A 25455-nucleotide genomic window follows, 5' to 3' on the forward strand; every position below is an offset into this window, starting at 1 on the left:
ATCTTGGGCAAACCCTCACCTCTCCGGGCCTGTCCTTCAGCTTCAAAATGGAGGCGACCTCTCCTGCCCCTCCTCTCTCAGTCACTAATAATCACTGTAGTACTTGTTAATCAAATACTGTTAATCAAATCAAATTAAATTAATCAAATAAATCAAATCCTTTGTTAATCAAAGTCAGTGAAGCGTCAGTGTATATGTTGCCAACTTGTACTTCCCAAGCGCTTAGTCCAGTGCTCTGCACACAGTAAGCGCTCAATAAATACGATTGATTGATTGATTGATTGATTGTCGTCTTCCGGTCCTCCTCCTAGCTCTCTGGCCGCTCATTTTCAATCTCTTTCGTGAGCTCCTCCTCTGCCTCCCACCCCCTAACTGTGGGAGTCACTCAAGGTTCAGTTCTGGGCCCCCTTCTATTCTCCGTCTACACCCACTCCCTCGGATAACCCATTTTCTCCTCTTCATAGCTGACAGATAATTACTCTTCCCTCAGCCTGCCAAGTCTCATCGGAGGCACATCTCCTCCAAGAAGCCTTCCCCGACTAAGCCCTCTTTTCCTTTTCTTCCGCTCCCCTCTGCATCACCCTCTCGCCCTCTATCCATCCCCCATCCTCACCCCACATCAATCATGTACATCTCCAAAATCAATCAATCAACCGTATTTATTGAGCGCTTACTGTGTGCAGAGCGCTGTACTAAGCGCTTGGGAAGTACAAGTTGGCAACATATAGAGACAGTCCCTCCCCAACAGTGGGCTCACAGTCTAAAAATGTATTTATTTGTGTTAATGTCCGTCTCCCCTTCTACACTGTAAGGTCGTTCTGGGCAGGGAATGTATCTGTTATATTGCTTAGTACAGTGCTCTGCACACAGTAAGCGCTCAATAAATACGATGGAATGAATGAATATTGTTCTAGTGTACTCTCCCGAGCGCTTAATATAGTGCTCTGCACAAAGTAAGCACTCCATAAATGCGGTTGATGGATGTGGGACGGGGGACGGTATCCAGCCCGATGTGCTTGTCTTCACCCCAGCACGTAGACCAGTGCTTGACACATAGGGGTTGACGGATACAGTAATAATAATGATAATAATGTGGACGTTTGCATGCGGGTGCCGGAGGCTCTGTGCTCCTGGGTGTATGTGTGCCAGTGTGCAGAGCCGTGCTTAGGCCTGCTCAGGCCATCTGCAGGGAAGGCACAGAAACAAAGCCAGTGAAATACAGAGCCCACTCCTCACCCGACCCCCAGCTTGTGGGGGAAGAGGGCTGGGGTGTGTTTATTTGGGGAGAGGGAAGGCATCAATACAGGGGGCAGGGCCAGATGGGCACAGCTCCCTGCCCTTGTCTCCTTGGCCCCGCCAATAGCCCTTCAGGGGAGATTCCCCCCGCCTCAACTCCCATCCCATCCCTTCTCCTCCCCCCACTCCCACTCCCAAGGGCCTTAATCCGGCCTTGGGAGAGGAAAGAAAGGGCCTGTTCCTTCCCACCCTGCTGGGGAGGGGGAAGAGTCAGGCGGAGGGGCAGTAGTGTGGAGGGAGCACAGGTTGGGGAGGGGGAGCAAAATGGTCCTAACTGCGGCCCCAGTCCAGCTAAATGGCAGCTCCCTGGCTTGTTCCCCCTCTCTCCCCCTGAATTTCGGAGCTGCGCAGAGCCCCAGCCCCCCTGCAGCTGCTGCCACAGGAAAGGGAGGTGGTGGGGGGCGTGGGGAGCAGGGAAGGGATCTTCGTCATGCGGCAAGAGGGGCAATTTTTGGGCCCCCCACCTCCAACCTGGCTCTGGGCCCTGGTGGCAAAGCCAGGCCTGGGGTCTCTGCACCAGCCTGGTTAGGGCAGAGAGGGTGGTCCCCAGGGTGGGGGGAGGTGAGGGCCCGCCACCTTCTCCGGATACCCGATTGCCAATGGGATGCCGTCACCTCGCCCCCGGACCCGGCGGCCAGTTTGACCTTCGACGGCCTGGCCTGCGTCCCCGCGTCCCGCTGCTCTCGTGCGGGCACCAGGGTGGGCACAGGCCCGGGGTGATGCGGCGGGGTGGGGGGTGATAGAGGATGATGGGGGTCGGCAGGCCCCTCCCGGCTCACACGGTGACTTCCGTCTTGCTGTTGGTGGAGAGATGCGGCTGGGGAGTGCCGTAGTGTGGGGGCAGCTGGCTGTAGGCCTCGGGCAGCTTCTCCATGCTGACCTGCCTCGGGGGGACGAAGCCGTGTGGCCGGGGGTCCGGGGGCGGGTGGTGGGGGTGACGGGCGTGGTGAGGGCGGGGGGCTCGGCCCTGCAGACGGGGGCGGCCCTGCTCCCAGCCCCGGTAAGCGGGGTTGGAGGGCAGCGGGGGCCGGGCCCTGGTCCTCCCAGCCTTGACTCTGGAGCCGGAGGTGGTGGCCCCTCTCCAGGGGCAGCCATCCAACAGCGCGGGCGGGTCCTTGGGGTGCCGGGGGGGAAAGGGCAGGGTGCCCGGCGGCGGCAGGTCCACCGTCGGGAAGCGCTTGTAGAACTCCTCCGGTGCGCTCTCTGCGGGGACACGTGTGATGGATTGGTCTTCGTTTTCATGGGATTTAATAATAACAATAGTGATAATGATGATGGCATTTATTACGCGCTTAATATGTGCAAAGCACTGTTCTAAGCGCTGGGGAGGTTACAAGAGGTTCCACTTTTAGACTGTGAGCCCACTGTTGGGTAGGGACTGTCTCTATATGTTGCCAATTTGTACTTCCTGAGCGCTTAGTACAGTGCTCTGCACATAGTAAGCGCTCAATAAATACGATTGATGATGAAAGGGATCAGGTTGCCCCACTGGAGGCTCACAGCCTTCATCCCCATTTGACAGACGAGGGAACTGAGGCCCAGAGAAGTGAAGTGACTTGCCCAAAGTCACCCAGCTGACAATTGGCGGGGCTGGGATTTGAACCGGGCTCTTTCCACTGAGCCACGCTGCTTCTCTCTTGATTTGTTAAGCACTTATTAGGCACCAGGTGCTGGGCTAAGCACTGGGGTAGTTACAACTTAATCAGGTTGGACTCGACCCATATTCCACATGGGGCTCCCAGTCTTCATCCCCATTTTAGAGATTCATTCATTCATTCGATGGTATTTATTGAGCGCTTTCTGTGTGCAGAGCACTGAACTAAGCGCTTGGGAAGTACAAGTCGGCAACAGATAGAGACGGTCCCTACCCAACGACAGGCTCACAGTCTAGAAGGGGGAGACGGACAACGAAACAAAACATGTGGGCAGGTGTCAAGTCGATGAGGGAACTGAGGCCCTGAGAAGGGAAGCAACTTGACCAAGGCCAATCAATCAATCAATCAATCAATTGTATTTATTGAGCGCTTACTGTGTGCAAAGCACTGTACTAAGCACTTGGGAAGTACAAGTTGGCAACATATAGAGACAGTCCCTACCCAACAGTGGGCTCACAGTCTAAAAGGGGGAGAAAGGTCACACGGCAGACGAGAGGAGGAGTCGGGATTAGAACCCAGGTCCTTCTGACTCTCGGGCCCGTGCTCTATCAGTCTCCCTCTCTATCCGTCATTCAATCAGTGGTAATGATTGAGCGCTCACTGTGGGCAGGGAACGTGTGTACCGACTCTCTTGTACGCTCCTAGATGCTTAGTACAGTGCTCTGCACACAGTGAGGGCTCAATAAATTTATTGAGTAAATAAAATTATTTATTTATTTTATTTGTACATATTTATTCTATTTATTTTATTTTCTTAATATCAATCAATCAATCAATCGTATTTATGGAGCGCTTACTGTGTGCAGAGTACTGTACTAAGCACTTGGGAAGTACAAGTTGGCAACATATAGAGACAGTCCCTACCCAACAGTGGGCTCACAGTCTAAAAGGGGGAGACAGAGAACAAAACCAAACAGACTAACAAAATAAAATAAATAGAATAGATAGGTACAAGTAAAATAAATAAATAAATAAATAGAGTAATAAATCTGTACAAACATATATCCATATATACAGGTGCTGTGGGGAAGGGAAGGAGGTAAGATAGGGGGGATGCAGAGGGGGACGAGGGGGAGAGGAAGGAGCGCCTACTGTGTGCAGAGCGCTGGACTAAGCGCTTGGGAAGTCCAAGTTGGCAACATATAGAGACAGTCCCTACCCAACAGTGGGCTCACAGTCTAGAAGGAGCCGGAGGCTGGGGCGGTAGAGGACAGGAGCAGAGGATTGCCAACCCGCTTGATCCCACTCTGCTTTCCTCCCTCCCCGGGTGTCCCCCGCGGTGTTGCTTACCCACGGCCTTGAGGGTGGCATACTTGGTGTAGCCGGATGCCTGCAGGGTCACGCTGCTGCCCATATGTAGCCGGCTGCTGTGGGGGGGTGCCAGCCCCAGCTGGGGCACGGGGCCGGTGCCCAAGGTGGCGTTGTTCAGGTGTGACTCGTCTGGCAAGAAGATGAGTAGCATAATCATCATCATCATCAATCGTATTTATTGAGCGCTTACTATGTGCAGAGCACTGTACTAAGCGCTTGGGAAGTACAAATTGGCAACATATAGAGACAGTCCCTACCCAACAGTGGGCTCACAGTCTAATCCCCCTTTTATGATCCCCCTTCTAGCATTATGATCCCCCTTTAAGACTGTGAGCCCACTGTTGGGTAGGGACTGTCTCTATATGTTGCCAGTTTGTACTTCCCAAGCGCTTAGTCCAGTGCTCTGCACACAGTAAGTGCTCAATAAATACAATTGATGATGATTGATGATGACAGTGCTCTGCACATAGTAAGCGCTCAATAAATACGATTGATGATGATAATGATGCAATAGGGGATGAAGTCCACTCCCCTCCCTCACCCCTCTCTGGCGGCCCCAGGGGCTCTCGTCCTTGAAGATTGGCAATCCATCCCTCCCTGCATTCATTCATTCATTCAATCGTATTTATTGAGCGCTTACTGCGTACTAAGCACTTGGGAAGTCCAAGTTGGCAACATCTAGAGACGGTCCCTACCCCACAGCGGGCTCACAGTCTAGAAGGGGGAGATAGAGAACTGGGGAGGCCTTGGGCTTGGAGAGCCACCATCCTCCCAAGAGGTGTGCCCCATCCCCTACTCATCATCAATCGTATTTATTGAGCGCTTACTGTGTGCAGAGCACTGTACTAAGCGCTTGGGAAGTCCAAGTTGGCAACATAGAGAGACAGTCCCTACCCAACAGTGGGCTCACAGTCTAAAAGGGGGAGACAGAGAACAAAACCAAGCATACTAACAAAATAAAATAAATAGAATAGATATGTACAAGTAAAATAAATAAATAAATAGAGTAATAAATTTGTACAAACATATATACATATATACAGGTGCTGTGGGGAAGGGAAGGAGGTAAGATGGGGGGAAGGAGAGGGGGATGAGGGGGAGAGGAACGAAGGGGCTCAGTTTGGGAAGGCCTCCTGGAGGAGGTGAGCTCTCAGTAGGGCTCAGGGCCCAGGGGGAGTCTCCAACACAGCCACGGGGCCACCACAGCGGCAACAGGAGCCCCGGACTCTGCCTCCCCATGAGGGCAGGAAGACCTGGGCCGGCTCAGTGGCGGTCAAGGTCCCTATTTATTGAGAGAAGCAGCGGGGCTCAGTGGAAAGAGCCCGGGCTTTGGAGTCAGAGGTCATGGGTTCAAATCCCAGCTCCGCCAATTATCAGCCATGTGACCTTGGGCAAGGCACTTCACTTGGGAAGCAGCGTGGCTCACTGGAAAGAGCCTGGGCTTTGGAGTCAGAGTTCATGGGTTCAAATCCCGGCTCTGCCAGTTGTCAGCTGGGTGACTTTGGGCAAGTCACTTCACTTCTCTGGGCCTCAGTTCCCTCATCTGGAAAATGGGGGTTAGAACTGTGAGCCCCCCGTGGGACAACCTCATCACCTTGTAACCTCCCCAGCGCTTAGAACAGTGCTTTGCACATAGTAAGCGCTTAATAAATGCCATTATTATTATTATTATTCTCTGGGCCTCAGTTCCCTCATCCGTCAAATGGGGATGAAGACTGCGAGCCCCCCGTGGGACAACCTGATCACCTTGTATCCGAACAGTGCTTGGCACATAGTAAGCGCTTAATAAATACCGTCATTATTATTATTATTATTAATCCTCCAAGGGAGAAAAGGATGAGAGCAGCGAAGCTGACAGAGATAGAGACCGGACGGATCTGGGGCAGTGCCCCAAGCCTGGCAGAGAAGAGCAAGGGGAAGTATGGCGGTAGGGCCAGGGACCGGTTGAGCCCACTGTTGGGTAGGGACCGTCTCTGTATGCTGCCAACTTGTACTTCCCAAGCGCTTAGTATAGTGCTCTGCACACAGTAAGTGCTCAATAAATACGATTGATGGATAGTTTGATTGATTCTGTTTACTGTTACATCGTCCTCTCCCAAGCGCTCCGTACGGTGCTCTGCACACAGTAAGCGCTCAGTAAAATAGAATGATTCATTCATTCAATCGTATTTATTGAGCGCTTACTGTGTGCAGGGCACTGTACTGAGCACTTGGGAAGTATGTTATATATATATAAATGTATTTAATATAAAATATAAATATTTATAAATGCTATTATTATTATTTTCCCCCCCGCAGCCCAAGCTCTGAGCCAGGCAAGGAGCTCAGAGGGAAGCGCTGGACTGAAAGCGCCTTGTGAGCAGGGATTGTGTCTACCAACTCTGTTGAATTTTCCGAAGCGCTCAGTACAGAGCGTTGCACACAGTCGGCACTCAAGAAATGCCCCTGATGGATGGATTCTCCCTACCTCCTTCTCTCCCTCTGTCCCCCCTGCATTTCTTGGCACCTGCCGGGCAGCCAAAAACAAACGGCTGGCATGAGGAATGCCGTTTGGCTGAGGAGAAAACCCGGGAACGTTGGGTGGCCAGAGGGGAGGGCGTTCTGGGTGCTAATTCATTCAATCATATTTATTGAGCGCTTACTGTGTGCAGAGCACTGTACTAAGCGCTTGGGAAGCACAAGTCGGTAACATATAGTGGCGGTCCCTACCCAACAACAGGCTCATTGGCTGGGGAGGGGAGCTCTGGCGTGCTGAGCCCATGGGCTGGGACATTCCTAATAATAATAATGGCATTTGTTAAGTGCTTACTATAATAATACTAATAATAATGGCATTTATTAAGTGCTTACCATGTGCAAAGCACTGTTCTAAGCGCTGGAGGGGATACAAGGTGATCAGGTTGTCCCATGTGGGGCTCACAGTCTTCATCCCCATTTTACAGATGAGGTTGCTGAGGCCCAGAGAAGTGAAGTGACTTGCCCAAAGTCACACAGCTGACAAGTGGTGGAGCCGGGTTTCGAACCCATGACCTCTGACTCCAAAGCCCGGGCTATTTCCGCTGAGCCACGCCGCTTCTCCGTATGTGCAGAGCACTGTTCTAAGCGCTGAAGGGGAATGCAAGGTGATCAGGTTGTCCCAAGGTGGGGTTCACAGTAGTCATCCCCATTTCACTGATGAGGGAACTGAGGCCCAGAGAATAATAATAATAATGATGGCATTTATTAAGCGCTTACTACGTGCAAAGCACTGTTCTAAGCGCTGAGGGGGACTACAAGGTGATCAGGTTGTCCCAAGGGGTGGCTCACAGTCTTCATCCCCATTTGACTGACGAGGGAACTGAGGCCCAGAAAATAATAATGATGATGATGGCATTTATTAAGCGCTTACTATGTGCAAAGCACTGTTCTAAGCGCTGAGGGGGAATACAAGGTGATCACGTTGTCCCAAGGGGGGCTCACAGTCTTCATCCCCATTTGACAGATGAGGGAACTGAGGCCCAGAGAATAATAATAATAATAATGGCATTTATTAAGCGCTTACTATGTGCAAAGCACTGTTCTATGCGCTGGGGAGGTTACAAGGTGATCAGGTTGTCTGTGACCAGGACTGTGCAAAGCAAGTCCAAGTTGGCAACATATAGAGACGGTCCCTACCCAACAGTGGGCTCACAGTCTAGAAGAAAGGGAGAGGGGTGTGGAGGAGCGCTGCTGCTGACCCACTTCCCGGATTTTTTTTGTCCCACGCCCGGGCGAGGCCTGCTTACCTGCGCCGGTCCGCGGGGAGCCCCTGGGCAGCCCCTCGCCCATCTGTACCCTCACGCTGCTGTGCTGGGGGCCTGCCAGGGGGTCCGGAGAGCCCGCACCGGGCTGCTTCAGGAGGTCAGTGAGGGTCCTGGACGAAGGGCAGAGGATAGAAAGGGCAGTTGAAGCTGCCTGCTCCAAAGGCCATCGGGTCCAGCCCCCAGCCGCCAGGTCACGGAGGGTGGGTGGGGGCCAAATCTTTCCAAATTCTCCAACCGGCCGGGTGACCCCGGACGAATCAATCAATCAATCGTATTTATTGAGCGCTTACTGTGTGCAGAGCACTGGACTAAGCGCTTGGGAAGTCCAAGTTGACCACATATAGAGACAGTCCCTACCCAACAGCGGGCTCACAGTCTAAAAGGGTTTGGGGGTGTCTCTCCAAGTTCTGTTTCCCCTGCTGGAAATGCAGTTCCCCACTCTCATCCCATCCCAACAAGTTAAGGATGGCATTTGTTAATCAATCAATCGTATTTATTGAGCGCTTACTGCGTGCAGAGTACCGGACTGATTGCTTGGGAAGTACAAGTTGGCCACATATAGAGACAGTCCCTACCTAACAGTGGGCTCACAGTCTAAAAGGGCGGGGGGAATCTCTCCAAGTTCTGTTTCCCCAGCTGGAAATGCAGTTCCCCACTCTCATCCCATCCCAACAAGTTAAGGATGGCATTTGTTAATCAATCAATCAATCAATCGTATTTATTGAGCGCTTACTGCGTGCAGAGCACTGGACTGAGCGCTTGGGAAGTCCAAGTTGGCAACATCTAGAGACGGTCCCTACCCAACAGCGGGCTCACAGTCTAGAAGGGGGAGACAGAGAACAAAACAAAACATATTAACAAAATAAAATCAATAGAATAGATATGTACAAGTAAAATAAATCAATAGAGTAATAAATCTGTACAAACATATATACAGGTGCTGTGGGGAAGGGAAGGAGGTAAGGTGGGGGGGTGGAGAGGGGGCGGAGGGGGTGAGAAAGGAGGGGGTTCAGTCTGGGAAGGCCTCCTGGAGGAGGTGAGCTCTCAGTAGGGCCTTGAAGGGCACTTACTATGTGCACAGCGCTGTTCTAAGCGCTGGGGTGGGGGGGATACAAGGTGATCAAGTTGTCCCCCGTGGGGCTCACAGTCTTAATCCCCGTTTTACGAATGAGGGAACTGAGGCTCAGAGAAGTGAAGTGACTTGCCCAAGGTCACACAGCAGATGTGGCCGAGTTGGGATTCGAACCCATGACCTCTGACTCCCAAGCCCGGGCTCTTTCCACTGAGCCACGCTGCTTCTCTAATGGATAGTGCCCAGGCCTGGGAGTCGGAAGGACCTGAGTTCTAACCCTGGCACCGCTACGTATCTGCTGTGTGACCTTGGGCAAGTCGCTGTAGTTCTCTGTGCCTCAGTTCCCTTATCTGTAACATGGGGATTAAGACTGTGAGCCCCAAGTGAGACAAGGACTGTGTCCAACCCAATTACCCTACATAATAATAATAATAATAATAATGGCATTTATTAAGCACTTACTATGTGCAAAGCACTGTTCTAAGCACTGGGGAGGTTACAAGGTGATCAGGTTGTCCCACGGCGGGGGCTCACAGTCTAAAGCATCAGTGATACCAGTAATAATACTAATAATTGTGGTTTTTGTTAAGCGCTTACTATGTGTTAGGCCCTGTAATAATAATAATGATGATGGCATTTATTAAGCGCTTACTATGTGCAAAGCACTGTTCTAAGCGCTGGGGAGGTTACACGGGCGGCTAACAGTCCAATCCCCATTTTCCAGATGAGGTAACTGAGGCATAGAGAAGTTAAGTGACTTGCCCAAAGTCACACAGCTGACAGTTGGAGGAGGCGGGATTTGAACCCATGACCGCTGCCTCCAAAACCCGTGCCCTTTCCACTGAGCCACGCTGCTTTTCTGTACTGTACTGAGCGCTGGGCTGGATACAAGCAAATCGGGTGGGGTACAGTTCCTGTCTCGTGTGGGACTCACAGTCTCACCCTCAGATGAGGTAACTGAGGCACAGAGAAGTAAAGTGACTTGCCCAAGGTCAGGCAGCAGACAAGTGGCAGAGACAGGATTTTAACCCAAGTCCTTCTGACTCCCAAGCCCGTGATCTACTCTCTAGGCCATGCTACGTTTAGCACAGTGCTCTGCACGCAGTAAGCGCTCAATAAATACGATTGACCGACTATGTATAATCAGGCGCACCCACCCCTTCCCTCACGCCAATCTCCAGCCTCGGAGAGCCGGACACCCAGATCAGCAGCTGCGGTGGGCGACTGTGGGGAAGCAGCGGGGCTCAGTGGAAAGAGCCCGGGCTTTGGACTCAGAGGTCGTGGGTTCAAATCCTGGCTCCGCCACTTAGCTGTGTGACTTTGGGCAAGTCACTTAACTTCTCTGTGCCTCAGTTCCCTCATCTGGAAAATGGGGATTAAGATTGTGAGCCCCACATGGAACAACCTGATCACCTTGTATCTTCCCCAGCGCTTAGAACAGTGCTTTGCACATAGTAAGCGCTTAACAAATGCCATTATTATTATTATTAACTTCTCTGGGCCTCAGTCACCTCATCTGTAAAATGGGGATTAAGACTGTGAGCCCCCCGTGGGACAACCTGATCACCTTGTAACCTCCCCAGCGCTTAGAACAGTGATTTGCACATAGTAAGCGCTTAACAAATGCCATCATTATCATTATTGTTAACTTCTCTGGGTCTCAGTCACCTCATCTGTAAAATGGGGATGAAGACTGTGAGCCCCCCCGGGGGACAACCTGATCACCTTGTAACCTCCCCAGCGCTTAGAACAGTGCTTTGCACATAGTAAGCTCTTAACAAATGCCATCATCATTATTATTATTATTATTATTATTATTGTTATTAACTTCCCTGGGCCTCAGTCACCTCACCTGTAAAATGGGGATTAAGATTGTGAGCCCCTCAACCTGATCACCTTGTATCCTTCCCAGCACTTAGAACAGTGCTTTGCACATAGTAAGCGCTCAATAAGTGCCATTATTATTATTATTATTATTATTATTAACTTCTCTGGGCCTCAGTCACCTCACCTGTAAAATGGGGATTAAGACTGTGAGCCCCCCAACCTGATCAATCAATCAATCAATCAATCAATCGTATTTATTGAGCACTTACTGTGTGCAGAGCACTGTACTAAGCGGTTGGGAAGTACAAGTTGGCAACATATAGAGACAGTCCCTACCCAACAGTGGGCTCACAGTCTAAAAGGGGGAGACAGAGAACAAAACCAAACATACTAACAAAATAAAATAAATAGAATAAAGATGTACAGGTAAAATAAATAAATAGAGTAATAAATATGTACAAACATATATCCATATATACAGGTGCTGTGGGGAAGGGAAGGAGGTAAGATGGGGGGATAGAGAGGGGGACGAGGGGGAGAGGAAGGAAGGGGCTGAGTGTGGGAAGGCCTCCTGGAGGAGGTGAGCTCTCAGTAGGGCCTTGAAGGGAGGAAGAGAGCTAGCTTGGCGGAGGGGCAGAGGGAGGGCATTCCAGGCCCGGGGGATGAACATCTTGTATCCTTACCCGGCGCTTAGAACAGTGCTTTGCACATAGTAAGCGCTTAATAAATGCCATTATTATTATTGTGCCAGGATCCTTGGACGTCTTGCTTCTCCGTCATACTGATAACCCCTGAGTCACCTCCGACTCGATCCCCTCATCCTCTGCCCCCGTCCAATCTGCCACGGAGACCTGCTCATTGTGCCTGAAATATTTCCCCGCTCCACCCCTTCCTCTCCCCTCTCTACGCCATTCCGAAACCCAGCTGCATCCCTCCCCTCTACGAAGCTTCTCTCAAACCCCCGACACCCCCCCAGGAAGTCTTCCCTAATTATCCCTCCTCTTTCCTTCCCCTCCTTCCCCTGCCAGCTCTCCTACTCACAGAGAGACCCTCAGTGCTCGGCAAAGTTCATTCTCCCTGCATGCATCTAGCTTTATTTCCATTTATCACCATCATCATCATCATCAATCGTATTTATTGAGCGCTTACTGTGTGCAGAGCACTGTACTAAGCGCTTGGGAAGTACAAGTTGGCAACATATAGAGATGGTCCCTACCCAACAGTGGGCTCACAGTCTAAAAGGGGGAGACAGAGAACAAAACCAAATATACTAACAAAATAAAATAAATAGAATAGATATGGACAAGTAAAATAAATAGAGTAATAAATCTGTACAAACATATATACATATATACAGGTGCTGTGGGGAAGGGAAGGAGGTAAGATGGGGGGATGGAGAGGGGGACGAGGGGGAGAGGAAGGAAGGGGCTATTTATTGTGATGACTTTCATTCATTCCTTCAATCGTATTTATTGAGTGCTTGCTGTGTGCAGAGCACTGTACTAAGCGCTTGGGAAGTCCAAGTTGGCAACATCTAGAGATGGTCCCTACCCAACAGCGGGCTCACAGTCTAGAGCTTGACACCTGATGACTTGACACCTGTCCACATGTTTGGTTGTCTGTCTCCATCTAGAACTCGACACTTGATGACTTGACACCTGTCCACATGTTTTGTTGTCTGTCTCCCCCTTCTAGACTGTGAGCCCATTGTTGGGTAGGGACCGCCTCTAGATGTTGCCAACTTGGACTTCCCAAGCGCTTAGTCCAGTGCTCTGCACACAGTAAGCGCTCAATAAATACGATTGAATGAATGAATAGGGGGAGGAAGGGGAGAGGAAGGAGGGGGCTGAGTGTGGGAAGGCCTCCTGGAAGAGGTGAGCTCTCAGTAGGGCCTTGAAGGAAGGAAGAGAGCTAACTTGGTGGATGTTGGGAGGGAGGGCATTCCAGGAAAGGGGGAGGACGTGGGCCGGGGGTCGATGGCGGGACAGGTGAGAACGAGGCCTAACGGTGAGGAGGTTAGCGGCGGCAGAGGAGCGGAGGGTGCGGGCTGCGATGGACAAGGAGAGAAGGGAGGTGAGGTAGGAGGGGGCGAGGTGATGGACAGCCTTGAAGCCCAGGGTGAGGAGATTTTGCCTGATGCGTAGGTTGATTGGTAGCCACTGGAGATTTTTGAGGAGGGGAGATATTATTATTATTATAATAACTGGAACTGAGGCCCAGAGAAATGAAGTGACTTGCCCAAGGTCACACAGCAGGCGTGAGGAGGGGTGGGAGGGGAGAGCAAGGTGGCGGGGTGGGTAACACGCGAGGGGTTGGAGCAGAGGCCCCGAGGCCTAGCGGGCCACCGGCCTGGGTCATAGGGGCCGAGCGTCCCTCGGGCCCCCGGCGTAGGGTCTCCGGGCCAGACAGGCCAGGCTGGGGTCTCCCTGGGCGGGGGCCGCGGGACGGGAGCAGGTCTCCGGGCTCCCTCCTCTCCCAGACCGGCCTGGCGGCTCGCATTTCGGGGAAGGCGACAGGCCGGGTCCGCACGCCCCAGTGGAGGTGAGGAGATGTGTTCTGACAGGATGGCGGCCGCCTCCCGGCCCCCGGCGGGCGCTCCCACCGCACCACGAGCCAAACATACACACTCACACACACACACTTTCTCTCTCTCTGTCCACTCATCTCATCTCAAAGACTCACAAACACTCAAACGTTCCCACACACGGCGCTCCAACACGCGTTCCGACACGCTAGTTCAGCCCCCAGCCTCCTGAGGAAAATCCAGCCCCGGAGCTCCCTCTTTCCTGTGAGCCCCATGTGGGATGTGGACTGTGTCCAACCTGATGATCATGTACTAGACTGTGAGCCCACTGTTGGGTAGGGACCGTCTCTATATGTTGCCAACTTGGACTTCCCAAGCGCTTAGTCCAGTGCTCGGCACACAGTAAGCGCTTAATAAATATGATTGAATGAATGTATCTCTCTAAGCGCTTAGTACAGTGCCTGGCACGTAGCACTTAGCAAATAACATGGAAAAGAAATGGTCCCGATGGGGGGCAGGAGGTTGGGTAGGGACCGTCTCTATGCGTTGCCAACTTGTACTTCCCAAGCGCTTAGTACAGTGCTCTGCACACAGTAAGCGCTCAATAAATACAATTGATTGATTGATTGATGGACAAGTTTCCCTCTTGAGATCCAAACCAGTCAGAGGACTCCAGGATTCCTTGACCCTGGTTCACCTCGATCGATCAATCGGTGGAATTTATGAACATTTGCTGCATGCAGAGCACTGTACTAAGCCCTAGCCCACTGTTGGGGAGGGACCGTCTCTAAATGTTGCCAACTTGTACTTCCCAAGCGCTTAGTACACTGCTCTGCACACAGCAAGTGCTCAATAAATACGATTGAATGAATGAATGAATGATAGAGTTGGTAGGCGTGACCCCTGAATACAAGGATCTTACAGCTTGTTTTGATGTCTGTCTTCCCCCCCCCTAGACTGGGACTGTCTCTATATGTTGCCAACTTGTACTTCCCAAGCGCTTAGAACAGTGCTCTGCACACACTAAGCGCTCAATAAATACGATTGATTGATTGATTGATTATAAACCCATTGTGGGCAGGGATTGTCTCTATTGCTGTATTGTACTTTCTCAAGGCTTAATACAGTACTCTGCCCACAGTAAGCACTCAATAAACACAACTGAGTGAATTCATTCATTCATTCAATCGTATTTATTGAGTGCTTACTGTGTGCAGAGCACTGTACTGGGCGCTTGGGAAGTCCAAGTTGGCAACATATGGAGATGGTCCCTACCCAACAACGGGCTCATGGTCTAGAAGGGGGAAACAGACAACAAAACAAAAGCATGTAGACAGGTGTCAAAATCATCAGAACAAATAGAATTAAAGCTCTATTTAGAATTAAAGTACGATTGAATGAATGAATAGCACGTCATTAACAAAATAAATAGAATAGTAAATATGTACAAGTAAAATAAATAGAGTAATAAATCTGTACAAATATATATTTGCAGAAGCAGCGTGGCTCAGTGGAAAGAGCCTGGGCTTTGGAGACGGAGGTCATGGGTTCAAATCCCGGCTCCGCCACTTGTCAGCTGTGTGACTTTGGGCAAGTCACTTCACTTCTCTGGGCCCCAGTTCCCTCATCTGTAAAATGGGGATGAAGACTGTGAGCCCCCTGTGGGACAACCTGATCACCTTGTAACCTCCCTAGCGCTTAGAACAGTGCTTTGCACACAGTAAGCGCTTAATAAATGCTATCATTATTATTATTATTATATACAAGTGCTGTGGGGAGGGGCAGGGGGGATGGGGAGGAGGAGAGGAAAAAGGGGGCTGAGTGTGGGAAGGCCTCCTGGAGGAGGTGAGCTCTCAGTAGGGCTTTGAAGGGAGGAAGAGAGCTAGCTTGGCGGTTGTGTGGAGGGAGGGCATTCCAGGCCAGGGGAAGGACGTCGGCCGGGGGTCGACAGCCAAAACATTCTTTTTTTTTTTCCTCCCAAGCAATCCTGGCTGTCCCTAGGTCTGGACTCTACTGCCCCCAACCCACTGCTCACCGCTTTCCCCTCACATAATAATAATAATAATAATAATAATAATAATGGCATTTATTAAGCGCTTACTATGTGCAAAGCACTGTTCTAAGCGCTGGGGAGGGTACAAGGTGATGAGGTTGTCCCACAGGGAGCTCACAGTCTTCATCCCCATTAGACAGATGAGGGAACTGAGGCCCAGAGAAGTGAAGTGACTTACCCAGAGTCACACAGCTGACAAGTGGCGGAGCTGGGATTTGAACCCATGACCTCTGACTCCAAAGCCCGGGCTCTTTCCACTGCACCACGCTGCTTCACATGAATTACCACCCCCTTCATCTTAGTCAAACCCTCCCCGCCTCCAAATCGATCATCCCGATTGAGTGCTTACTGAGTGCAGAACACTGGATTAAGCACTTGGGAGAGTACAACAGATTTAGAATACACCATCCCTACCCTCAAGGGGTTTTCAGTCTGGCTTGCCTAAAAACCCACTGCCTCCAGAAGGTCTTCCCTGATTGATATGCCTCCTCCCCACACTCACACACCCACTTAACAGCGCCACGACCCTGCCCACCATAGATCTTGGTGACTTATTTACCAGAAGCAGCGGGGCTCAGTGGAAAGAGCCCGGGCTTTGGCGTCAGAGGTCAGGGGTTCAAATCCCGGCTCCGCCACTTGTCAGCTGTGTGACTTTGGGCAGGTCGCTTCACTTCTATGGGCCTCAGTGACCTCATCTGTAAAATGGGGACTAAGACTCTGAGCCCCCCGTGGGACAACCTGATCATCTTGTAATCTCCCCAGCGCTTAGAACAGTGCTTTGCACATAGTAAGAGCTTAATGCTATTATTATTATTATTATTATTATTATAAAGCCCTGCTCTCTACTTCCCTTCAGCCTCCATCGGACTCCAGCCTCTGTTCACTGCTTATCCCCTTCCCACCCACTCGCTCCACACCCACGGTACCTGGGCCATGGGGCCATGGGACAGACAGCGAAGGGGGCCCTGTACCCATTGTAATCCAGGGGATGGGGTTGCAAAACGAAGTCTTACGGCGACCTTATCCTTCCCACCCCTCCCTTTCTCAGTTGCCAATTTTCCAAAATGGGCCACAAAGCCTTTCAGGGGAGAGAAACCCCTGGTTTGGATTTAGGATGAGTGAAACGATGCGGTGGGATGGGCCTAGCTGGCAAGCCAGCGAAGACCGGGCCAAGAGTGCCTGACCCATAGTAAGCGCTGAACAAAAATTTTTAAAAAAAGCTCCTGATCGTATTTATTTTACTTGTACATATCCAGCACTTAGAACAGTGCTTTGCGCATAGTAAGCGCTTAACAAATACCATCATTATTATTATTATATTTACTATTCTATTTATTTTGTTAATAATGTGCATCTAGCTTTATTTTTATTTATTCTAACGACTGACACCTGTCCACATGTTTTGTTTTGTTGTCTATCTCCCCCTTCTAGAGTGTGAGCCCGTTGTTGGGTAGGGACCGTCTCTAGATGTTGCCAACTTGTACTTCCCAAGCGCTTAGTCCAGTGCTCTGCACACAGTAGGCGCTCAATAAATACGATTGAATGAATGAATGACCCTTGGAGTCCAGTGGCTTCCTGACACCTGTGGTTCATAATAATAATTGGGGTCTTTGTTAAGTGCTTACTATGTGCCCGGCACTGTACTTAAGGGTTGGGGTAGATACAAGGTAATTGGGTCGGACACAGTCCCCGTCTCACATGGGGCTCACAGTCTTACTCCCTATTTTACAGATGAGGGGACTGAGGCCCAGAGAAGTGAAGTGACTTGCCCAAGGTCTCACACAAGTGGGGAAGCGGCATGGCTGGGGAAGCAGCGTGGCTCAGTGGAAAGAGCCCGGGCTTTGGAGTCACAGGTCATGGGTTCGAATCCCGGCTCTGCCACTTGTCAGCTGTGTGACTTTGGGCAAGTCACTTAACTTCTCTGTGCCTCAGTTCCATCATCTGTACAACGGGGATTAAGACTGTGAGCCCCCTGTGGGACAACCTGATCACCTTGTTACCTCCCCAGTGCTTAGAACAGTGCTTTGCACATAGTAAGCGCTAACTCCAGCATCATTGCCTATTCAGTCACCACTTCCTGTAAGCAAGGTTGTGCCCCTTTTTTTAAAAAAATATGTATTCAAGTGCATACTATGTGCCAGGCACTTTACTTAGCACTTGGGTAGATACAAGATAATCAGGTTGGGCACTGTCTGTGTCCCATATGGAGCTCACAATCTTAAGCCCCATTTTACAGGCATTTTTCAGGCACAGTGAAGTGACTAACCCAAGGTCTCACAGCAACCAAGTGGTGGAGCGGGGTTTAGACCCTCAGGCCCCTCCATGGCATGCAATCCAAATGAGTCCTTGTTTTGTTGTCCATTTCCCCCTTCTAGACTGTGAGCCCGCTGTTGGGTAGGGACCGTCTCTAGATGTTGCCAACTTGGACTTCCCAAGCGCTTAGTACAGTGCTCTGCACACAGTAAGCGCTCAATAGATACGATTGAATGATGAATGAATGAATAAATGCCATTATTATTATTATTATTATTATTAAGTGGCAGAACCGGAATTAGAAGCCAGGTCCTTCCGACTCTCAGGCCCGAGCTCTGTCCACTAGACCACTCTGCTTCCCTTTGTCCATCCCAGGGGAAGGATGGACGAACTCGTCCCTGTTAAGCCACCCCCGTGCTGTCCTCTTTTCACCTCGATATATGTTTGTACATATATATTACTCTATTTATTTACTTATTTTACTTGTACATATCTATTCTATTTATTTTATTTTGTTAATATGTTTGGTCTTGTTCTCTGTCTCCCCCTTCTAGACTGTGAGCCCACTGTTGGGTAGGGACCGTCTCTAGATGTTAGTACAGTGCTCTGCACACAGTAAGTGCTCAATAAATACGATTGATTGATTGATTGAGGGGGAAGGTCCCCACCCCTCTTCTCCTTCCCGGTCCCCACTTTCAGCCCCACAATTGGATCCCAACTGGGGCACCTCTCCCATAGGCTGGTAGGGGGGCAGTAGGGGAGGGGAGACCCTCTTTCCTTCCTTCCATCCCTCCCCTCAGCCTCTCCACAGCCCACTAGAATAAATGACTTTTGGGGGGAGAGGATCCCTCTGAGTTATGGGTCAGAGGGGCCCTTCAAAGGAGCAGAAGGAATAATGAAGGCAGCATTGGAAGAGGGAGGGAGAGTTTGTGTGTGAGAGAGAGAGAGAAAGAGAGAAAGAGAATGAGGTGGGGAAGATACGAGAGAGAAAGGAGGAGGGAGTCGAAGAGAGAGCCCATAATAATAATAATAATAATCAATCAATCAATCAATCAATCGTATTTATTGAGCGCTTACTGTGTGCAGAGCACTAGACTAAGCGCTTGGGAAGTACAAGTTGGCAACATATAGAGACAGTCCCTATCCAACAGTGGGCTCACAGTCTAGAAGGGGGAGACAGAGAACAGAACCAAACATACTAACAAAATAAAATAAATAGAATCGATATGTACAAGTAAAATAAATAGAGTAATAAATATGTACAAACATATATACATATATACAGGTGCTGTGGGGAAGGGAAGGAGGTAAGATGGGGGGGATGGAGAGGGGGACGAGGGGGGTATTTGTTAAGCGCCTACTATGTGCCAAGCACTGTTCTTGGAAGAACAGGAAACAGCGTGGCTCAGTGGAGAGAGCACGGGCTTTGGAGTCAGAGGTCATGGGTTTGAATCCCGGCTCCGCCACATGTCTGCTGTGTGACCTTGGGCAAGTCACTTAACTTCTCTGAGCCTCAGTTACCTCATCTGTAAAATGAGGATTAAGACTGTGAGCCCCACGTAGGACAACCTGATCACTTTGTACCCCCCCAGCGCTTAGAACAGTGCTTTTCACATAGTAAGCGCTTAACAAATGCCAACATTATTATTATTATTATTAGATCAATCAATTGTATTTATTGAGCGCTTGCTGAGGGCAGAGTACTACACTAAGCGCTGGGGAGCATACACTGTGGCAACATAACAGACACATTCATTTCCTGTCCACAGCGAGCTTACAGGGTAGAGGGGGGTGACAGACATTGATATAAATAAATAAATTGCGGATACGGACCTAAGCGCAGATGGGGCGAGAAGGGGCAGGTGAGGCAGGGGAAAAGGAGAGCCAAACCGAAAGGACGAGAGACAAATAAAGATGAGAATGGAGAGCTGAGCTAGAGAGGGAGTGACAGGGAGCAGAGGGATGGGGGGAGAAGGAGAGAGGTAAGTTGCCTGCAGCGGCTGCTGGGCCTCGGGGGAGCCCCTGAGGTGGGGGGCAGAGGGGGAGACACAGAATTTGCTCCTCCATCCACTCTGAGTGTGTGTCCCCCATCCCTGTCCTCCAGAGCCCCTCAATTCCTCTGAGGAGTCACCCTTGGAGGAGATGAGAGTGCGTGGGAAGACAAGCCTGGTGGCATCCCACAGAGACACCCAAAATTATTTAGAGCATGTGCGCTCGCACTCTCTCTCTCTCTAATAATAATAATGGCATAATGATGGCAATGATGATTTCATTGAGCCACGCTTCTTCTCTCTCTCTCTCTCTAATAATAATAATAATGATGGCAATGATGATTTCATTGAGACACGCTTCTTCTCTCTCTCTCTCTCTAATAATAATAATAATGATGGCAATGATGATTTCATTGAGACACGCTTCTTCTCTCTCTAATAATAATAATAATAATAATAATAATAATAATGGCAATGATGACTTCATTGAGCCACGCTTCTTCTCTCTCTCTCTCTCTAATAATAATAATAATGATGGTGGCAATGATGATTTCATTGAGCCATGCTTCTTCTCTCTCTCTCTCTCTAATAATAATAATAATAATGGCAATGATGATTTCATTGAGCCACGCTTCTTCTCTCTCTCTCTCTAATAATAATAATAATGATGATGGCAATGATGATTTCATTGAGCCACACGTCTTCTCTCTCTCTCTCTAATAATAATAATAATGATGGCAATGATGATTTCATTGCGCCACGCTTCTTCTCTCTCTCTCTATAATAATAATAATAATGATGGCAATGATGATTTCATTGAGCCACGCTTCTTCTCTCTCTCTCTATAATAATAATAATAATAATGATGGCAATGATGATTTCATTGAGCCACGCTTCTTCTCTCTCTCTCTAATAATAATAATAATGATGATGGTAATGATGATTTCATGGAGCCACGCTTCTTCTCTCTCACTCTCTCTAATAATAATAATAATGATGATGGCAATGATGATTTCATTGAGCCATGCTTCTTCTCTCTCTCTCTCTCTAATAATAATAATAATGATGGCAATGATGATTTCATTGAGCCACACTTCTTCTCTCTCTCTCTAATAATAATAATGATGATGATGGCAATGATGACTTCATTGAGCCACGCTTCTTCTCTCTTTAATAATAATAATAATGATGGCAATGATGATTTCATTGAGCCATGCTTCTTCTCTCTCTCTCTCTAATAATAATAATTATAATGATGGCAATGATGATTTCATTGAGCCATGCTTCTTCTCTCTCTCTCTCTCTCTCTCTAATAATAATGATGGCAATGATGATTTCATTGAGACACGCTTCTTCTTCTTCTCTCTCTCTCTCTCTCTCTCTCTCTCTCCCCCTTTCACACACCAGGCACCCAGATGAACCCATAAGCCTCTCTCCCTTGCTCACGCACCCAGGACATTAGATCATAGAAGCCACAAGCACACTTGCTCCGACACACATGCTCACACATCATCATCATAATAATGGCATTTATTAAGCGCTTACTATGTGCAAAGCACTGTTCTAAGCACTGGGGAGGTAACAAGGTGATCAGGTTGCCCCACGGGAGGCTCACAGTCTTCACCCCCATTTTCCAGACGAGGGAACTGAGGCCCAGAGAAGTGAAGTGACTTGTCCAAAGTCACCCAGCTGACAACTGGCAGAGCCGGGATTTGAATAATAATAATAATAATGATGATGGCATTTATTAAACACTTACCATGTGCAAAGCACTGTTCTAAGCACTGGGGAGGTAGCAAGGTGATCAGGTTGCCCCACGGGAGGCTCACAGTCTTCATCCCCATTTTCCAGATGAGGGAACTGAGGCCCAGAGAAGTGAAGTGACTTGCCCAAAGTCCCACAGCTGACGAGTGGTGGAGCCGGGACTAGAACCCACGACCTCTGGACTCCCAAGCCCGGGCTCTTTCCATTGAGCCCCGCTGCTGCTGCTCTCAGAAACTGGGCAGCGTGCAGTGCTCTGCCCACAGCGAGCACTCTGAAGCAGCGTGCCTTAGTGGTAAGAGCACAGGTTTGGGAGTCAGAGGTTGTGGGTTCTAATCCCGGCTCCGCCACTTAGCTGTGTGACTTTGGGCAAGTCACCTCACTTCTCTGGGCCTCAGTTCCCTCATCTGTAAAAGGGGGATGAAGACTGTGAACTCCATGGGGGACATCCTGATGACCTTGTATCTCCCCCAGCACTTAGAACAGTGCTTGGCCCACAGTAAGCACTTAACAAATACCAACATTATTATTCTTCATTCATTTATTCATTCATTCATTCAATCGTATTTATTGAGCGCTTACTGTGTGCAGAGCACTGGACTAAGCGCTTGGGAAGTACAAGTCGGCAACAGATAGAGACGGTCCCTACCCAACAACGGGCTCACAGTCTAGAAGGGGGAGACAAGACAATAAAACGAAACGTGTGAACAGGTGTCAGGCCTTCCCAGACTGAGCCTCCTCCTTCCTCTCCCCCTCCCCACCCCCCCCACCTTACCTCCTTCCCCTCCCCACAGCCCCTTTATATATGTATATATGTTTGTACGTATTTATTACTCTATTTTATTTGTACATATTTATTCTATTTATTTTATTTTGTTAATATGTTTTGTTCTCTCTCTCCCCCTTCTAGACTGTGAGCCCACTGTTGGGTAGGGACCGTCTCTATATGTTGCCAACTTGTACTTCCCAAGCGCTTAGTACAGTGCTCTGCACATAGTAAGTGCTCAATAAATATGATTGAATGAATGAATGAACTGTGAGAATAAATGGAATTATTGCTATATGCATATCAATAAAATAGAGTAGTAAATATGTACAAATATATACAAGTGCTGTGGGGAGGGGAAGGAGGTAGGGCGGGGGGGCAATGGGGAGGAGGAGAGGAAAAAGGGGGTTCAGTCTGGGAAGGCCTCCTGGAGGAGGTGAGCTCTCAGTAGGTCTTTGAAGGGAGGAAGAGAACTAGGTTGGTGGATGTGTGGAAGGAGGGCATTCCAGGCCAGGGGAAGGATGCGGGCCGGGGGTCGACGGCGGGACAGGCGAGAACAAGGCCTAACGGTGAGGAGGTTAGCGGTGGCAGAGGAGCGGAGGGTGCGGGGTGGGCTGGAGAAGGACAGAAGGGAGGTGAGGTAGGAGGGGGCGAGCGGATGGACAGCCTCGAAGCCGAGGATGAGGAGTTTCTGCCTGATGATCAGATTGATTGGTAGCCACTGGAGATTTTTGAGGAGGGGAGTGACATGCCCAAAGCATTTCTGTAGAAAGATAATTCGGGCAGCAGAGTGAAGTATAGACTGAAGCAAGGAGGGAGACAGGAGGATGGGAGATCAGAGAGGAGGCTGATGCAGTAATCCAGTCGGGATAGGATGAGAGATTGAACCAGCAAGGTAGCAGTTTGGATGGAGAGGAAAGGGCGGATCTTGGCGATGTTGTGGAGGTGAGACCGGCAGGTTTTGGTGACGGATTGGATGTGTGGGGTGAACGAGAGAGCGGAGTCGAGGATGACAACAAGGTTGCGGGCTTGTGAGACGGGAAGGATGGCAGTGCCGTCTACGGTGACAGGAAAGTCAGGGAGAGGACAGGGTTTGGAAGGGAAGATAAGGAGCTTGGTCTCGGACATGTGGAGTTTTAGATGGCAGGCAGACATCCAGCTGGAGATGTCCTAAAGGCAGGAGATATGAGCCTGGAGGGAAGGAGTTACCCCAGTGCTTAGAACAGTGCTTGGCACAAAGTAAGCACTTAACAAATGCCAACATTATTATTATTAACTCAGCGCTTAGAACAGTGCTTGGCCCCTAGTAAGCACTGAACAAACACCAACATTATTATTATTACCTCAGCGCTTAGAACAGTGCTTGGCCCATAGTAAGCACTTAAACACCAACATTATTATTATTACCTCAGCACTTAGAACAGTGCTTGGCCCCTAGTAAGGACGTAGCAAACACCAATGTTATTATTATTACCTCAGCTCTTAGAACAGTGCTTGGCCCATAGTATGCACTTAAGCACCAACGTTATTATTATTACCTCAGCTCTTAGAATAGTACTCAGCCCATAGTAAGCACTTAAACACCAACATTATTACTATTACCTCACCACTTAGAACAGTGCTTGCCTCCTAGTAAGCACTTAACGAACATCAACATTATTATTATTACCTCAGCTCTTAGAACAATGCTTGGCCCATAGTAAGCACTTAACAAACACCAACATTATTATTATTACCTCAGTGCTTAGAACAGTGCTTGGCCCATAGTAAGTGCTTTAACGAATATCATCATCATGATCATCATCATCAAATACGATGGAATGACCAAGAAGCTTCCCCTTCTGAGAGGGGAAGGGGTCAGGAGCGGGGCGGCCGGGGCAGGGGTCACCCACCTGGCCACGGTCATCTCGGTCTGGGGGCCCCGGCCCCGCTCCAGGCCCAGCTTGGCGAGGATGGCGGCCAGCACCAAGACGGCCACGGCGCCGCAGACCACGTAGACGGCGAGGTTGGTCTTGTCCCTGGCGGGGTGGCCGGGGGTCTCGTCCGGGCGGGCGGGGGGCCTGCCGGTGGGCGTCCAGCCGGGGCTGTGGTAGTTGGAGCAGCGGGCCTGGTCGAGGCGTCGAGGCCTGTCCTGGCAGCAGAAGCGGTAACCGCACGTGCCGCAGCAGTAGTGGTAGGCTCCCGAGCTGCAGTTGAACGGGGGGTCCCACTGGCCCATCACGTCGTAGTAGCCCCGACAGCGGTCGCCGCCACCGCCGGACGATGACGCCTCTGTTGGGGGCAGCAACGCCGCCTCCGGCTGGGGATCCTGGGGGTCCTCGGGGTCTCCCTGGGCTCGGCTCGCCCCCCGGCCCGGGGCCAGCAGGACCAGGCAGCAAAGGCCCCACAGGCCGCCCCGCTCCATCCGGACGGGCCCGGGAGACGGGGCGAGGGGCGGGTGACCCCGCAAGGTCACCACCTCATGTCCGCCGTTGCTGGACCCGGGCCCACCGCCCCCCCGGGCCCCCTTCCTCACCCCCGGCCCAGGGGCAGGACCAGTTTGGGCCTGCTGGGGCCTGCTGGGGCCTGGGGTTGGAAGCCAGGCAGGGTGGGGAGACCAGGAGGAGGAGGAGGGGGGGAGGAAGAAGAAGAGGAGGAAGAGGAGGAAGAAGAAGAGGAGGAGGAGGAAGAAGAGAGGAGGAGGTGGAAAAAGAAGAGAGGAGGGGGAGGAAGGAGAGAGGAGGAGGAGGAAAAGGAAGAGAGGAGGGGGAGGAAGGGGAGGAGGGGGAGGCAGAAGAAAGGAGGAGGAGGAAGAAGAAGAGAAAGAAGAAGAGAGGAGGAGGAAGAAGGGGAGGAGGAGGGAGGAGGAGGAAAAAGAAGAGGAGGAAGAAGAAGAAGAAAAAGGAAGAGGAAGAAGAAGAAGGAGGAGGGGAAGGGGAGGAGGAAGAGGAGGAGGAGGAAGAAGAAGAGGAGGGGGAAGAGGAGTAGGGGGAAGAAAAGGAGAGGAGAAGGAGGAAGAGGAGCAGAAGGAAGAAGAGAAGAGGAGAGGAGAAGGAGGAGGAAGAAGGAGGAGGAAGGAGAGAAGAGGAAGAGGAAAAAGAAGAGAGGAGGGGGAGGAAGGAGAGAGGAGGGGAGGAAGAAGAAAGGAGGAGAAGGAAGAAGAAAGGAGGAAGAAGAAGAGAGGA

At 50.3% G+C, this 25455-nt stretch overlaps 1 protein-coding gene across 2 annotated transcripts; it reads right to left on the reverse strand.

Moving 5' to 3' along the window:
* Positions 1 to 1556: 1556 nt before the first annotated feature.
* SHISA8 (shisa family member 8) lies at positions 1557 to 24716 on the reverse strand. Of its 2 annotated transcripts, none has more exons than XM_038756775.1 (4): positions 24184 to 24716; positions 8027 to 8154; positions 4242 to 4391; positions 1557 to 2499 (listed from the first exon to the last, which is right to left on the reverse strand). In XM_038756775.1, the coding sequence occupies exons 1-4, from the start codon at positions 24693 to 24695 to the stop codon at positions 2072 to 2074; spliced, it is 1218 nt and encodes a 405-aa protein (XP_038612703.1). In that variant the 5' UTR covers positions 24696 to 24716; the 3' UTR covers positions 1557 to 2071. The 2 variants fall into 2 exon arrangements, with proteins under 2 accessions (XP_038612703.1, XP_038612702.1); XM_038756774.1 differs by having other exon boundaries at positions 1557 to 2526.
* Positions 24717 to 25455: the final 739 nt, after the last annotated feature.

Source organism: Tachyglossus aculeatus, chromosome 14 (genome assembly GCF_015852505.1).
Source record: "Tachyglossus aculeatus isolate mTacAcu1 chromosome 14, mTacAcu1.pri, whole genome shotgun sequence".
NCBI classification, from domain to species: Eukaryota; Metazoa; Chordata; class Mammalia; order Monotremata; family Tachyglossidae; genus Tachyglossus; species Tachyglossus aculeatus.

Bases quoted from the DNA above. Each gene is read 5' to 3' on its own strand.
- SHISA8 (XM_038756774.1), bottom strand. From the start codon at position 24,695: ATGGAGCGGGGCGGCCTGTGGGGCCTTTGCTGCCTGGTCCTGCTGGCC. The intron at 8,155-24,183 runs GTGGGTGACCCC...CCCTTCGTCCAG, and splicing joins ACCGAGATGACCGTGGCCAG to GACCCTCACTGACCTCCTGA. The intron at 2,527-4,241 runs GTAAGCAACACC...ATGAAAACGAAG, and splicing joins TGCCACCCTCAAGGCCGTGG to ACCAATCCATCACACGTGTC.